At 39.7% G+C, this 17,768-nt stretch overlaps 1 protein-coding gene across 9 annotated transcripts in view; it reads left to right on the top strand.

Moving 5' to 3' along the window:
• The window catches only part of by (focal adhesion protein tensin), a 553,251-nt gene that overhangs the window by 388,810 nt on the left and 146,673 nt on the right, over window positions 1–17,768 (top strand). For 5 of the 9 annotated variants that reach the window (XM_072303046.1, XM_072303045.1, XM_072303040.1 and 2 more), the window contains one exon: window positions 2,423–2,527. The exons of the other annotated variants lie outside the window; for them this stretch is intronic. In XM_072303046.1, the coding sequence (XP_072159147.1) occupies window positions 2,423–2,527 (105 nt within the window). The remainder of the gene's footprint in view (window positions 1–2,422; window positions 2,528–17,768) is intronic. 9 annotated transcript variants of the gene reach the window in all.

Genomic DNA, 17,768 nt, shown 5'->3' on the forward strand with positions numbered 1-17,768 from the left:
AGAACGCCGTATGAACATTCGAGAGTTGTCAAATGTCCTTCGATAAAAATATTTATTTTTTAGGAGATTTGTGAATACCTCTCTTTGAATTTTCAAGAGTTATCGGTGAAATTGCGAATAATAGTATCCGGAGAATTCACTGGAAAAAAAAACACGTCGATCCAGAGTCCAGACTCGTGAAAACATTGACAAGAAAAAATACTCTTGATTCAATCGGATTTTTCCTTGAATCAAAGAGCCAAGCCTCTTGATTTAACCGGATTTCCATTTGAATCAAAGAGAATTTTTTCTTGTCAATGTTTTTAAGAGTCTGGACTCTACATTCAAGCAACTTTTTTTTACCAGTGTTGGGCGGAAAATATTCACAACATTACCAGGAAATTTGCGTTTTATCGAAGTAAATTTGGCAGCGCCTGAAGGTTCATACGGCGTTTTTCCTTAGCACGGCAGGACTCGTCAACGACATTTGTCAATGCTGCAAGTCAATAGCCTCGGGCCTTTGTCCCGTAAATTGACGTCCGGGCCTGACGCCTGACGCCCGATGCCTGATCAGTCGGATCACCTGCGCGCGGCGTGCGGCCTAACGTGAAACGCGTGACGACGCGACGCGGCGTGGATCCGAGCTTGGAATTATGAGCCTTCACTCATTCGTGACCGTTGCGTTTCCGTAAAATACGAGGTATCCGTGTCACTTTGTCTCTGCTCAAAGCCCTCGAATACGGATTCGCGCCAGAGCGCATCTACCGTGTAACGCCGTAACGGCCGCGGTCGCGGATTTTCAAAATCAGCCGTTGATCCCGCCTGCGTTGTCGCTTTGTTCCATTTCCGAGCGCATTTTAAGTCATATAGATACACAGAGAAAAAAACTTCGTGCGTGGGACCTAAAGTTGAGGTCATATGGATCTCTGAAGTTTTCGGATCACGTAACTAAAAATTTGAGGTCCAGCTGCCGAAGTTCGGGTCAGACATCTGAAGTGCTTCGATACGCACCGAACACAGGAAAAAGAAAAAAAAAACCCACATTGGATCTAGAGTCCAGACTCTTGAAAAAATTGACAAGAAAATATACTCTTGATTCAATCGGATTTTTGCTTGAATCAAAACGGAATCCGCTTAAATTAAGAGGCTTGGTTCTTGATTTGAGCTAGACTCTGATTGAATCAAGAGTACTTTTTCTTGTCGATGTTTTTAAGAGTCTGGACTCTGGATTCAATGTGTTTTTTCTTTCCAGTGTAGATACTTATGCGGGATTGCCACAATCGGTGGCCAAGAGTGCCAAGGCATTTTAAGCCAGGGGCAACACGGAGAAGAAAACTTCGTGCGTGGGACCCGAAGTTGAGGTCATATGGATCTCCGAAGTTTTCGGATCACGCATCTGAAAACTTTAGGTCCAGCTACCGAAGTTCGGGTCAGACATCTGAAGTGCTTCGATACATACCGAGGGTTTCGGGTCACACATCTGAAGTACTCCGGTACATACCAAAGTGCCTCGATGTCTGACCTGAACTTCGGCAGCTCAACCTCAAGTTTTCGGATGCCTAATCAGAAAACTTCAGAGACCCATATGACCTGAACTTCGGGTCCCATGCACGAAGTTTTTCTCTCCGTGTACTTATGCGGGATTGCCACAATCAGGGAATACCAGGAAAGCTGGGGAGTGCCAAGGCATTTTAAGCCAAGGGAAATGACGAAAGTGTCAGGGAAAAATTGTCAATATGTCACTTATTTTTGCTTTACGGAATGGGTTTGTGCGTTAAAACTTCTCAAAGTATGTCTTTTTAACCGTCTGGCGTATCTCAAATTCAGGGAATTTTATGACACTTTTAGGAACTTAATGACAGGGAAGTGTCAGAGAGCGGCAACCCTGTATTAGTGGTGACGTCATCATGAGGATTCTTCTACTTATCGAATTGGGTCCAAACAATAAAAACGGTAGAGCCTCTTTTACGGTGACTTAAACGCGGCTCAAGGAAAAATTCCGAACCTTCCATTCTTTCATCTCGACTTTTCTAGTTCCTGCAGAATGCAAGTTGACCTCGCATATACAGTGTAAAAGCGATTTATTTTTTGCCCTGGATTTTTCTCGACATTATATTACGAATCCAAAATATCGAACGTCTCTCAAATAAAAAATGTAATACAATGAATCAAAATGAAGTAAATAATCCAAATCCACGGAAAAAAGAAAGGCAGTTCCTTCTAGACTATCTCTCTATTAATCATGATCTTTCGGATATTTAGTAACTCAAGTCATGTTCCTTGTTCCTGTCAGTGTCTTACATATTCTATAGTTGTATGGTAAACGCTGCCAGAATACCAGAAGTACTAGATTTCCTGAGGATCATGGATAGCCAGAAAGTCTAGTAGCGACTACTATCCTTTTTCCGTTCTCGACGTGAAAGTAATAATGGAAACTTTTCAGGCCGAGAATTCGCCGAGATTCAGGACAAATGCATACGAAATACATCGACAATGGAAATCTAAGCCCGAGAAGGCTTTTCCCACCGTCTTCGCCTACGAGGAACAGGTAACGTATCTAACTTATTCTCCTAATGTATCTAACGTTAACCGCATTTTTTTCGCCTTTGCTTTTGTCATTCTGTTTGTGGTTCATTTTGTTCGTGTCATAATTATTGCATCCTATGAGTCTCGCGCTCTGAGTGAGCTGCAATACTAAAAGCACATCTTGAAACAAGTTTGTCTAGATAATATTTTAAAAAACGTTTTATTTTAATCTTCAATAGATAAACTCTAGGAAATGATTAAAAAATATTTTTTGGTAACTTTAGAAAAGAATTTGAACATTTGGAATAAATCTGAAAATTTTAATATGCTTGACTTATTTGCGATAAATGCATTACTGAAGTAGAGGACTCTGCCGAGTTCCATAATCCTGTTATTTTAGATATTTTTAACGTTGGCTGTTTGATTCTCTTGTAAGTTTATTTTAACTATATTCATGTAATTCTTGTAGCAGTTGCGTTTTTAATAACATATTTGTTATAAGAAAAAATAGAAAAAAAGTACCAGGTTTTTCCCAGAACATTTCGAAGAGCTGCCCCATCCTCTGACTGGTAGAGATAAAAATTAGTCCGATAGCGAACTGTGCTCCGCTCAGGTGTGCAGGTTTTCACGGCTATGTCACGGCAATTTGCATAATTTCATGCTAATTCTCAAACCTGTGCAAACTGTCGTCACACTAAGTGCAAAACTGCTATTCCTTCTTTTCGCAGTTCCCTTCCTTCGCCTATCTTCTCTCTGCTGCTGATTTTTTTCTCACTCCGTTTCACCTAATACTTCCTATCGCTCCGATAAGAAAGATAAAGAAAAGATTAAACTTTTAAGGACTAGCCGGAGAAAATCCGTGCACCATGAGAAGCAAATTGTCGAAGGTTCCAACTGTTCAAATTAAATTGGGCGGATCTAACAGGAATAAGTGTAATCGCTCTTCAATTTTGCCTAATTTTCTCTCATGTCATATTTTTTCACGGATAACTGAATTACTCAACGACGATATGCCACGGCTTTGTGTATATTTAAGGACTATTTGGACTGCATTTTGCAATTTGGACCTATAAATTCTGGCTCATCTGAAAAAACACTTATGTGCATAGGGAAACTAATGGAACATACGTTGTTTTTAAACCCAACCAGAATTTATAGGTCCAAATTGCAAAATGCAGTCCATTTTTAGTTGAAATGATGAAGATCTCAATTTTTGTCAAAAACTGCATTTATACTACTTGTCCTCCAAGCCCCTGAATCTTACAAGTCTTTACTAATTTCCAACCCTTAAACAAGACCATCGTCCATTCCACCGTTGCATCATTCCATCTCTAGAGATGCGAGTACACAACGGCAACTTTAGCATTTTATTAATCTTATCCAGGGTTAAAATTTCCTCTTTTTTTGTTCGGTGCTTGCACATATCTCTTCCGCGGCGTCACATCTGACCCGCTCGAACCGCAACAATAGAACTCGTTGCAAACGCGCCGCGCCGGCCATCTCATTGAAATTTCAGAATCACATGCATGAATGGTCGCGCGGGTAAGCGAAAAACTGCATGGGTGATTTCCACTCGCAAGCAGTAGCTTTGAATTTCTGGAATTTCGCTGGACCGGGGAGAATTTCCACTCATCCCTCCCGGTTCGTGGATTCTAAATGCCAGCCAAGCGTTTGTGTTTTGCGCATTAGTGTCACGCGTGCATTGCTGTGCTAAGTAAAAACCTCGTATAAGAATATGAGTGTTGTAAAATTTCCTGTCAGAAAATATCAATTTTTGAAGAAAGTTTTGAATATTTTTGCTTTAAATTTTCAGACTTTTTAGATCGAATTTCGGAGGTAATCCTCCGAAAAATTGAAAGAGAAATATTCTGAAATTTGCCTGAAAATTCATTGTTTTTGAAGGACATTTGGCAACGCCTTGAAGGCTCATACGGCGTTTTTCCATAGGACGGCAGTGTAGTGGTGAGAGAATTCGACTCATAGCTTATAATTATCTTCTGTAAAGTGATCTTCACTATACAGACTTCATTAGCAAGAGAGGAAGAGTGTTAAATCGGAATGGAATCGTCGCAATGGTAAAGAGTAAATGAGTCAGATGTTGAATGTATTCACTCCTCGTGGAAAAATCACCGGAATGTATGAAAATATTGCAGGGTTAACTGTGTAACCTAGAAGGTAAACCGGTTGCAACTTTGCGCATTTGTCAACTTTATGAAAAATCCTGGAAACTTATCAAGTTTTCAAGAGTTTAAGCAGCCTTAATGTTGCTCTTTTAAGAGATCCAGATAAATAGATCGAGTTCTTGAAGGTATGAAACAGCCCAAATGTCACAGTGTGAACTTTCAAAATTTCTGGAACCGAATTCTTAACATTCGATTGCGTTACGCGTTCGTTTTACACATTTTGAAATTCTCCGCGCTCATGGGCTTGGGCCTTTTTTACTTCGTTGTTTGCAACTATTTGCACAGAGATAGAGAAGGAAGTAAGAAAACCTAGCCTAAGTATTCGGACAATCTTCGCTGGTTGTTCCCCAATGATTCCAGTTGGTTTCAAGAATTATTTTCATACATCAGAAGCAAAATTATTTTGAACGACTGGATTCATAGATAAGAAAGCATTTATCAATGGCTCAAAAAATCGTTCGATTTTTAAATCAGGGTTTTTGTTACATCTCTCTGAGCAAAGGTTGCAAACAACGCAGAAAACACCACCTACGAGCGTGAGAAATTTGAAAATTTGGTACACACTCAACGCATATAAATTGTGCGTTAAGGATTTGATTTCAGACATTTTGTAGGAGCACAGTGCGGCTTTTTGGCTGTTTCACACTTATTCTTTTTCATATCTTTGATCGCAGATGCGTGTTTAATAATTGTATTACTGACCACGCGAATTGCGCGTTTTGGAAGTGATATCAGACTTTTTTGACGCACTGGAAAAAAAAATAAAAACACATTGGATCTAGAGTCCAGACTCTTGAAAACATTGACAAGAAAGAATACTCTTGATTCAATTGGATTTTTGCTCGAATCAAAACAAAATCCGCTTAAACTAAGAGGCTTGGTTCTTGATTTAAGTTAGATTCTGATTGAATCAAGAGCACTTTTTCTTGTCGATGTTTTTAAGAGTCTGGACTCTAGATCCAATGTGTTTTTCTCCAGTGCGTGCTTATCGTTCGTCTTGCGATGTTTTACCATGGAAACTCCATCAATTTATGTGAATGAAATGAGAGGAACACGGGGTACAAGCTGTAAATAAAAGTAATTTCGACGGATAATATATTTATTTGTATACCTTGTACGTAACTGTCTCGCTACATATTTTTCCTAGACATTTGGCAACCGCGCTTCGATTGTAGGCGGACGGGTTGGAGTTCCAATAAAGTGCTGGATCGACACGGGTAATTTTTGCGGTAATCACAGTAAGATGCGTTTAGCAACTGCAACAATTAGCGTAGTTTACCCTTCATTATGCTTTTCCCGTCTAGCGCTCAGGTTGCTGGGCCAGAGCGTTGTTATCGTCATGTTTTGCTTCTTGGCGAGGCAGGTGAGACTAACACCAGGACTGACGATCGTGTCGCTATTACCTTAATGTATCCAAGAATATGTCCTGTTGCCAAGTTTATCCGAGAAAAATCAGTACAATTTGCATGTAGGTGAGCTGATGAATTTAAGAAAACTTTCAGGTACTTTTGCTGATCTTTCCTGCCCACTCTTTCCCCTTAGTAGTTGGCTTCTTCAGTCGATAACTACAAAAAATTTGGAGTCAATATTGAATATTTAGTTTATCGAAATAAGAATTTATTTTCATTGAGGAATTAATGACTTCCGTTCATAAGATAACTGAACTTAGATTCAGAAACCTAATAGAGTTTTTAGTCATCGAAACCGAACTCCGAGTTAGATAGTTGAACTCTTCGGTAAGTTTCAGGTTTAACGAAAATTTTGATTTTCTGAATTTAAGTTCGATTTTTGTGTCTGGGAAAATTTATTGCGTGTATCGAAAAATTTGGTGGGGTAAAGGATTTGGAGAACGGTTGTTATGAAGACAGTCAAGAGTGCAAATTGCGAGAAAAAATAACACAAAAGTTCAGTTCATACGGAAAGTGACACACATTTATCTTAGTGTACTTTTATTCCTCAAAATACTATAGTTTTACCCCTTTTTCTAGTTATTGCTTCGGAGATATCGTAAAACTAAAGAAGTCAAGAACGTGGTTAATGTTCTTGCAAAAATTTCCTTCGCTCAATTTTCGTTAAAAAATATAATAATAAATTCAGTTATGACATAACATAATATACATTTATTTTTCTAAGATGACTTGTCTAATTTTCGCGCATGAATAAATATAGGTCAACTTTTTCGTGATGACCGCTATAGGAACATCTATGGTGAAAGACATACCATTGCCATTTTATTATACTGTCTTATTTGTATTCTAGTGTCTAGTCTCACAAGTTACCTCTCAAAATTTGCGACAAAGCAACGCCGTAAACACTGTTTCAGTGGGGCAGGAACCGATGATCTAATGGTAGCGTTAACTTATTGCAGAATCGACTAATTATATCCTGAAAGCTAACGCTAGATCGTGCAGATAATTTATCGATGCATCGACATGATATCTCTATAATTCAGCATTTCCCTTTTTCAAGTTCACGTACAGGCGCCACAACGAAAGGGAAAATTAGTATTATCAAGTAATTGCTCGTGTTATTGAACCTGCAACATGACAAGTCTTATTCCCATCATAAGGTATCATTACTTGTAGAAATTCTAGTCCACCTCAATGTTTGAGGTGTGAATCGCCGTCTAGAAAATTCTCCGTCGTCAATACGCATAGATATTTTTCAAATTAGTCTCTTATGTCAAAACATCTCGGTTTGTTATAAACGCGCCACAAATCTGTGCGACAGGAGTGTCCGAATAGTTGACCTGGAATAGACGTGATGCTCGAGGAAAACACTATATACACCCGCAACCTACCCGAAAGTCGTAGGCCAATCTTAGATTTCGCCCGCAAAATCGGGCGTATGCAACCCGGCCCACCGCGGAGTTAAAATAGTTGCATGTTGAGTCGGAACCCAACTTCGAGTGTTTTTCCATTGTTTCACGCTCCGCGCATTATTTCTCCTCATGAGGAATTCCTCATTTTTCATTGTATTCCATCAGTGTTTTGTCTATGTTCCATGTCGGTCGTTTGCTGTTAAGCATTTTCACACAAAGAGTAGAGGTTAGGCAGAAAAAACATGAATACAAAAAAGGATAAAAACGAATCTTCAAAAAAAGCTTTTCAAACAGTTAGAATTGTAAATCGGTCAACAAACCATTATGTATTATACAAAGAGCATACTAAATATTTACAATATGTCAAATATTATAAATCAAGAAAATATCAAAACAAGCACGGTCTGACGAAATCAAAACCGAAGATAGATTCGAAAAAGCTCACAATTACAAGGAAAAGTTAGTAACTATGGAAATCAAAGTAGCAGTTGTATACATGCCCTCATTACTTAATTCTTCTTCTTCTTCTCCTCCTTCTCCTCCTTCTCCTTCTTCTTCTTCTTCTTCTCCTCCTTCTACTTCTTCTTCTTCTTCTTCTTCTTCTTCTTCTTCTTCTTCTTCTTCTTCTTCTTCTTCTTCTTCTTCACTAGCGCTACAGCCCGATGTTAGCCTCGGCTTCCACAAAAATTATCCGCCACTGCACTCTGTCAAGTATTCTGGTTCGCCATCATCTCTCTCTCATGACTTAATTAGACCCTTTTTAATAAAATTAGTCACTGGTCAGTCGAGCTTTTGCTTTCAGATTTGTGACTAATTAATTGATTGTATGCAGAAATGCATGCATGGAAACCATGCGTGTATAGAACCAAGATGAGTCAGACGATGTCAAAACTCGGCCTGAGCAGTTTATCTGAGCTTACGCAGTACGCACTCCTGCGTGAGGCGTGATTAATCGTTAATTTGTGATTAAAATATCGTAGAGGCTGGAGCTGCTTCGTATCTATTAAGCGACCGAGAGGCTCATTAATATCTCTTAAGAAGTTGTTTGGACTTCTCGTCTTTCTCCTGCCCCGCGTATTCATACGACCCGTTCCTTCTCTCGGGTCCTCCTTTCTTTACTCTGCCCAACTACCGAATCACCGTCCCAAAATGTCGGTCCAGTCAAGGCTGTGTATCCCTCCTGCTGAAAGTGCAGTCGTAACTTCTAGCCAGGCACCCGTTTACTTGATCAGACACTGTTTTTGTAGAATTGTGCTTAAACGGTCGAATCTCAAAAACGCGTAAGAAAGATTAGATGTATGAAAACGTCAAAAATTGATGTATATTGGCGTATGAATTGTGGATCTGAAATGACCGAAGTATTTTACGGATACTGCTGAACTCGGGATGAAACCGTTCAAGCAAAAGTTGAAAGTTTTGGGTGTTAATTATTTATGCATGCAATTATTTTGTTACTTTATTTCTCTTGTAACTTTAGATTCTTTCGTTTTTTTAAATTTTTCCGTTTTTCGTTTGTTGCAGGTAAGAATTGTCAGTTTATGCCAAAATTCCAAGACACATCACACGACTGCGTGAGTAAAGTTCCCCGGAAATTGTTCCTCCCTTTCAACGTATATCCTATTTCTTTTTCGTCGTAAAATTTAACTTAAGTTTTTGTCGGTAGAGTTGCAGGAATCCTGATCCCTTCCAAGAAATTCGATTTCATAGCCCACAGTAGTTGTCTGTAACTTATCTGACAGTTCCGCTATGAATTTTTCTCTAAATCTGCTCCTCACTATTGTAAGGAAGTAAGTCGACTGTAAATAAATTTCAGCCACCGCAAACGCTTTAAAAAACTGCACAATCTTAGTAGCATCGCAAGCCTCATACTTTCTGTTACCGAAAAATTCCTCAATTTTATCCATTGGTATGAATCCGATTCTCCTCAGTGTGTGAATACCGCATCTTACATAGTACAAAGTAGTGTGGAAAACATTTCACCCCATATAATACGTAAAATTGAGCGTGCGTTTTGTATGTTTTCTGTCAAGTATTTGACCCTCCCCATTTTGGTTTTGGGGCTTGGCGGTCGGTGGTCGGCAAGGGTTCATGCTAAGCACTAAGCAGGTACAAAGCGAATTAGAATGAACCCGCCCACGCTCGGGCCGATACACCGCCGCACAGTGGATCGAGCCAATTAGAGAGATCGGACATGAAATTTTTGACTGAAACTGCAAATACAGAAGTTGCAGTTGTCATAAATTTTGTGAATTTCATCTTTAAAATGATACCGTTAAGAAAACTGATTACGAGGATATCCTTGGTTTCTAAACTGAACAATTTTTGGAGAAAATATGACAAAATAACTCTTCTGCTAAAATACATGTGTTTAAATGGAAAATGCTGCTAGATAACGTCATAAGGCGGCAAATGTTCTCATTTTTAAATCCATTTTTCTCCGATTTTCAGTGTCAGTAAATAATTATGAAAAATACTGCGAACTCAGCTTATTAGGCACTCTCAGACGAAGCAATACCATTTCTGGGTGCACATTCTCCATTCTGATGTTTATATTGTCACATTTTAAACTTCAAGGGGTGTTTCTGTAATAAAATTTCACGAGAAAACCAATGGAACCACTTTTAGAATCTCAAAGTTTTGTATTAACGGAGTTATAAGCGTTTAAGATTTCCAAACTTTGTCCGACCTCTTCCATTGACTCGATCCACTGTGGGCCGGTCCACCGCCGCCTATGTGGTCGTCTATTATTTAACACTAGCCGCTGTGGCTCGCTTCGCTCGCCTCGCGTCTAGCCGGGGGCTCCGCCCCCTGGACCCCCGGTCACTCGCTTCGCGAGTGACTTACGGCTCGCAAGCGAGCCGTATTCCGTGCCGTAAATGCAAAAAGATGATAAAGTAATGTAATCCAATAAGAACTCTTCTGAATACATGAATACGAGAGGCATTCCTTCCTAAATTAGTTTACCTGTTTTCAGTTCCGTAATGATCTTCGATGTAAATTTTCAAAAGAAAAACGAAATTACGCGAAATTGCCAAGAAGCATTATGGATAGTTTTCCTGTAAGGGATTTTTCTTCGAGGGGGGGGGGGGGGCGGCATTAACTGTGAGTTAAATAAGGCGAAGTCCCTCCGGAATATGACAATGTAAGCCCTGCGCACTTGGTATTGGCCAGGAGGAGTAGCTCACTGGCGTCCTCCAGGACTCCAGCCAACACCACGCCAAAGCTACAGACTTAAACAATCATACGTCGGGTGGCGCCAGTAGTAGAGAAGTTTAGGACTTAAGAAAAGAGACAATTTCGAATGTTACATGAAAAAAAGCATCTCATGCATTTGGCCATCATATAAATGGATGTATTTTCAAATGAATTTCGCGCAAAAGTATGAACGAACGGGGTACAAAACGTATTACCTTATAAAAGAAGGATTTTCGGTTACTCGGCACTGACCGGCAAAATACATGTAAATTTGGAGTTACTCCTCCTAGTCGTTAGCTACTCACTCAAGGAACATTCTGCGTAAAAAATTCGAGTGAATTGTTTGAATGTGTAAATTATTAGACTCATTAATTAGTATACGCACTAAAAAGAGACAAACTTCATGCACAGGACGCAACAATCTCGCACATTTGCACCCAGAAAATATGAGTAGAAATTGTGTAGAACGTTTCTGGCGAAAACAGGTGTACAATAGCCTCGCACTGGGTTGGACACTAAAAAACCGAGGATATTCCGTAAAAAAAGAAAGGAAAGAAAGTATGAGTAGAAATTGCTAAATATCCATTCATCGACTGGCGCGGCCGCAAAAGAACGTATCTCGCGAATACAGAGGCAAAATAGTATCACTCAATATCGGACACTCACAAATCGGAACTGTTCCGTGAAAAAAGAAAGAAAAATTGAGCAGATATTGTTAAGTACCCATTGATCAACTAACATAACCGTAAAAGAACGTATCCGACGAAAGCAGATGAGCGATGGGCAACCTCTCAAAAAGTCGCGAGATTTCGAAATCTAATCAGTGTTGCTCTCGAGGTGCAGAATGCAGCTAAGTTGGCAGCGTACACGAATAGACTGATTTTCGGAGCAACTCAGAGGAAGCAATTCAAAGGAAGCAATTCAGTCCTGAAAACATTTTGTTTCCTGTTTTTTCCCACGGTTTTCCTTTGCTCTTCGATAAAGGTAGCTGATGTAGGGGTAACGGGAGGGACAAACATAATTCTGCATTGGTAAGGAAGAACGCCGTATGAGTCTTCAGACGTTGCCAAATTTCCCCTGGAAAACCACTAAATTTCAGGAAAATTTTTGAAAATTTTGGATACTTTTGTTTTTAATTTGATCTAAAACGTCTGAAAATTTCATGGGGAAAATATTCATAATTTTCCTCAAAAATAAACATTTTATCGAAGAAAATTTGGCAACTCCCGAATGTTCATATGTCGTTCTTCCTTAGCAGGGCAGAATTGCAAACACTACGCTTTAAAAAAGAGACCATTTTCGGTTTTCTTCAAAGTATTCGGACATAACTCCAATAAAAATACAATGAGAGGATTAGCGCGAGGTTTGGATGTCGCTCCCTGGTCGGAAAATCATGTTTTGACTCGTCTGCCGACAAAATCTCGTCATAGCGTTCAAGAACAGCTGGGCCTGGACAGTCAGGAGACCAGGCGGCAGCAATAGATCTCAATTCGTCATCCTTTTTTCCCTTCCTGCTCGGCCTATTGGAGCTCCAAAAGAATTGATGAAATTTCTCTCATCGGGTTCGATTTCAACTTTCTCAGTAAATTTACGCTCTGCTAAAAAAGTATATTACAATGAACTAAATTTCGTCGTGATATGTTGATAAGTAACGGAAATATCGTTCAGCAAGTTATAAATGCAGCAGTTGTGGTATCGATCTTAGTGTACCGTAGAATCATGAATTTTCATTAGTTTGACCACCATTCTGCTCAAAATTTCACCGCGAATCGAAAAATATACACTGTAAAAACAATTTCCGAATGATAGAAAAAATTGCATTTTTACTGTCTTTAAATTTTGAGGGTCAGATTTTGTTTGGCATATGAGACAATAGGGCTGCGATCCCGTAGCGAGCAGTCTCGGGCTCGAGGGTTGTTAGACAAAAGGACGGGAAAACCCATGTCATCGCGTCGCTTCGACAGTTTTATGGAACCACGTAGCTGGGGCGGCTTCCTTTTATTCAGACAGGACCTTCGGCGTTGGGTGAAGGCTGTGTAGTAGTAATATGGAGAGGGGTCTATTTGCATCTCTCAGCGGTTTACACAGATATGGCTGAAAAATTGGAAATTCTCATAGTTTTGCGAGCATCTAGGAGCTAGAAGCTTTCAATCGACCCAAAAATCGTAAAAATCGCCCCGGTAGATCTCTCAAAATAGGCGTTACAACAGGAACATAACCAATTCCCGGGAACTTAAGGCCGGAGGGGGGTGGATTTGGCTTTAAGAGCGTCTCAGGAAGAAGAGTCTGAAAAATTTGGAAGTCTGACAATTTTGCGAGCATCTAGAAGCTAGGAGCTTGCGGTCGACCCAAAAATCGTAAAAATCGCCCCGGTAGATCTCTCAAATTAGGCGTTACAACGGAAACATACCGCAACTCTCGGAAACTTAAGGTCGGAGGGGGGTGGATTTGGCTTTAAAAGCGTCTTAAGCGAAAGAGGCTGAAAAATTTGGAAGTCTGAAAATTTTGCGGACATCGGGACGTCAAGGGCTTTAACCAGAGTCAAGCATCGTCGAAATCGGTCCGGTAGAACTCCAGAAATAAGCGTTACAGTGAAACCCCCAACGATTTTATTTATATAGATAACTAATACTCTCCCCTATCCCGGGTCCAGGATCCGAGATCCAGGCTCCCTGGTCCGGTCCTGGGTCCGTGACGTGCTCCCGCGCCCGGGATGAGGGCCTAACCTCAACTTCTGAGAAACGCACGAGCGGGAAGTTGGTATTATAAAACCCATTACCGAGCCATCAGCATGGTCCGAGCAACATGCGGTTTTATTTATTGTAGCGGTCTCCTTTGCCTTTTTTCCGTCGCTTTACGCGGCTCTTCTCCGCCGCCCTTGCCGGATTTCACGTGGTTCTTCTGGGATACAGGATACGTGGTGCCTCGAATGTTTCTACTTTTGTGGCATACGGCGGGCGTAAACTTTACGAACAAACCAATGCAAACACACTTTAAAAAAAAAAAAAAAAAAAAAAAAAAAAAAAAAAAAAAAAAAAAAAAAAAAAAAAAAAAAAAAAAAAAAAAAAAAGAAGGTGAAGAAAAACATAGAAAAAAAATGATCCTGTACGTAGAAAAAGTTGAGAGGTGTGGATATTGAGATACGAAATATGACAAATCCTGTACGTAGAAAAAGTTGAGAGGTGTGGGTATCGGAAAAAAAGTTGGGTAGCATTTACCATACTCAGGTTAAAAATAAAAACCGGCACAACCGACAGTATGGTCATTTTCACCAAAATTATTGTCACAACAAGGAAAAATCCTATCGATAATTTTGATGAAAGTTACCATACTCTCTGGTTGTGCCGTTTATTAACAAGAATATAGTAAATGCTACCTCATTTTTTTTCGTGAAGTACAAAATACGGCAAAATGTTTTCTTTGAAAGTAAGCACTCCTATTCATATCATAGCATTTTATTTTCAATTGTATGCCCTTCGTACTTAGCTGAACTAAAAGGGTGGGAAAAAAGAAAAAAATCAAATGGGGCACCAGACAAAAAGTTTAGTATCCAATGTTTCTTCCTCAAAATTTTAAGGACAAAGTGGGAAAGTTCAATGAAAAATAGAAAATCAGCTTCTGTAGGAGAAAAAAAATGTACGACTAACATTAGTCAAATGGCAAAAATAAATCTGACACAGATATTTTTTGGTTTGTACTTCTTGTGAGCAGGGTAATTTGCGCATTCTCCAAATATAGCCCGTATTCTAATTCCGGTATGAGGAGGTGAATTATTCTAATTTCTGGATAAGGAATGATGAATGATGGAATGATGGATGAGGAATGATGTTTTAATGATTTTAAAATTTTAAAAAAAAATAAAAAATTTAAAAAAATTAAATAAAATAAAATAAAAAAAAACCTTGCCTAGCAGTAGATTTTGGAATTTCGCTTCGCGTGAATTGTCCTCTACGAAAAATTTAAAATAGGATTGTTTTAGCGAAGAATTTGTGTGTAGGCTCTTTCCCTTTTCCAGGGCTCTGTAAGTGCACGCCCTTTATCATGAACGGCAACATGGGATCCCGCGCAAGTCTGGTTAAGCTCGGAGGGAAATAGAGGAGGAGGAATGTCCTTGCCCCCTGAAGATTACCTGCAACACCTTGTGAATCCGTCGTTTAAATTTCAATCTACTTTACAAATGATAAATGCCTCCCGCTTGCATGTAGAGAGTCAAAAGCGGCAGTCGCACCTGTAATTAAAACGTAACACCATTGTTGAAGAGTGTCAATCCGAAATTAATGGTTATTAAGAGCCCGTCGAACCTAGTCTTCGTCTCAGCTTCGAGCAGTCACGTGGCGCGCTTTGCGATTTATCGATTGATCGGCCATTTAAACCTACGTAAAAGTATCGATAAACAGGGTGTTTGTAGTGAACACCTTAATAATCGATTATTTACCACGGCTTCAAACGGGGAAATATCGATAGATCGCAAAGCACGCCACGCCACTGGCTTCGAGTGGGATTCCTTTTTAAAAGGATCTTTAAAGGAAAACGCCGTATGAACATTTAAGCGTTGTCGATTTTCCTGTGATTTAATTCTACATTTCCGGAGAAGTTATGAATATATTTCTTCGGAATTTTTCGGGATGTTTTTCTCTCTTTGAGCTAGTGTATGTATAAAACTTTTAAGGAAAAATTATCTTAAAAATTCTTCTCAATAAGTGTTTTACTAAACGCAGCCCACATCTTAGGAGGGAATGAGTAGAATATAATTAAATTTTCACTATTTATATTTACCAGACTTTATTGTATTATGTAGTTCCGCCATTGCGTCTAGGAAGTCATATTCGTGTATGTTAGCATGTGATGTTACATATTCCCTGTATTTGATACAGGAAATATTCATTTTGTCGAAAGACGCATAGTCATAGATTTTGTTCCAAAGTCCGTGGGATCCACAGGATATTTCTTCAAAAATTTTGCACCAAGCGTCAAACTAGTTTTCCTGAAGGGGGAATAAGAAAACATTTAAGTGAAGAACGACTAATCAAAGTAGATTAAAGGAATTCTCACATATAATGCTCAGATACCAAATTTAATGCGATTTCGAGGGCCGGCAACGTTGCATTACAATAATGCATTTATCGGAAAATTGGCAATGCCGCAAGAAAAATCAGTGACGGTTTACCTCATCGGCACAATAGGCAACGCTGGAATTAAGTTAAGGTGTGAGAGAAACAACCGAAGCGACGGATTCTAAACGAGTTAGGTTATAACGCCTGGGTGCAACTATTCGAGCTCCATGGATGTCCGTGTTGCGCATACCCACGCAAGTGAAGGCGTTTTGCAGACACTAGCCGAAAGACTAACGACGAATTTTGCTGTGCTAAGGAAAATCGCTCTACGATTACTCGAGCGTTGCATTTCTCTGAACATGATATTCATTTCACATTTCAGGATGTGAATATTTTTCTTTGAAATTTGCAGACTAACTAGATTGACCTGTGAATAAAATGCTACGAAAAATTTAAAGAATCAAACATGCATTCCTTTTTAAGAAAATTTGAGGTGTATCACCAACATTTTGGCAACATCTGAATTTTCATGTGGTATTTTAACGGCTGTATTCCACATGGCTTTATTTTTGCCATTCGTTGCTTTGCTTCTTTCAAAGACTGGGGAAAACAGCCATGCCCGGTCTCTAGAATATACTTGGAAATTGACATGTTAAAGGAAACCAACAGCACCTTAAGTTGAAATTTCCCGACTGGATTTTGTTTAAGTTTTTAAATTACTGCCAACCCCTTACAACAGAACGAAATTCACCTCCCGAGGTAGGTCGAAAAGTGAGTGGATCCAAGTTTGGCCAAAATTCATCAAGAAACTGAGCTTAGCTCTTGATTTCAACACAGCATTTTCCCTCCTTTGATTGGTTGCAACCCTTCCGACTTCGCGGAAATGTAGACTTGTCCAGGACTATGTCATTTCATGCAGTCTGAGAGTCAAAAAGAGTAATTCTGGACCAACTCGCATAGCCGACGAATGTCAAATGGATCAGTCGCGGTGCCTTTTCTAAGTAAACTTTTAGACCTAAGTCACTTCTTCAGTTCGTAGAAACTTGCTAACCTCATGTAAATATTTAATCAATGGCGATAAACCCCCCAAAAAATCCTTCCGACATTGTTGGAATAATCTACTCTCGGCAATTCGCCTTTTACTTTGCCGCGAAATTTTCACTTGGAATATTAATACATTGCAATAATTTTACATCCCTATGAAGTCCATTTTACGAAATGACGAGTATTTGAGCATAGGCGGTTCTAGACCTCCGGCCCCGAAGGGGACGGTCGCTCAGGGGAGGCCTAAGTTTCGGCTCTCAAGTTTTATCCCTTTCCTACCCCCTTTTCTCTTTTTCTCTCCTTCCTCTCTACTTAAATACCTATAAACTCAACGTAGAAAATTTTTAGCAAATCTTTCCATCAAAACTACAATCTTACCATAAAAAAAACAGTAGGATCTTTGTAAAACACGGCTACCAATATTAATTCTGTTGAAAACATTTTCAATTAATTGCTGGGATTTTTTCTCAGTGTGAGCGAATACATAGAGTCTTTAAAAGCAGTAATTTCACGGTTCAGATAACCGTACTCAATTTTTGCTTGGGGGTGCCCGGCACCTACTGGCACCCCCGCAGAACCGCCTAAGTATTTGAGAATGAGAACCCCGTAACCACAAGAGTTTCCTGCAATTCATTTGCCTAAGTGTGATCACTCATCGGAGCAATGGTTTGTGACGTTAGGGGTTTAACGTCTCACGGCCTCTCGGGCTCACATCCTAACTGACCCCAGAGAGGAGGAAGAAAGGATCAGCAAAGATGCGGCTTGTCGCTGAAATCCGATATTTCTTGTTATTTCTCGTGTTCATGCCTCGCGGAATGTTTTCTCGGAGAAGCCCGTCAAAAACTGAGGAGGCAGCGCGCGGGTAAACGCTTCGTTGCAGAGAGGATGCCTCAAATTTCCTACGATTCACATCGGCATGCTAAGGAAAAACGCCGTATGAACCTTCAGGCGTTGCCAAATTGCCTT

This window comes from Bemisia tabaci, chromosome 7, assembly GCF_918797505.1.
Source record: "Bemisia tabaci chromosome 7, PGI_BMITA_v3".
In the NCBI taxonomy this organism is placed as follows: domain Eukaryota; kingdom Metazoa; phylum Arthropoda; class Insecta; order Hemiptera; family Aleyrodidae; genus Bemisia; species Bemisia tabaci.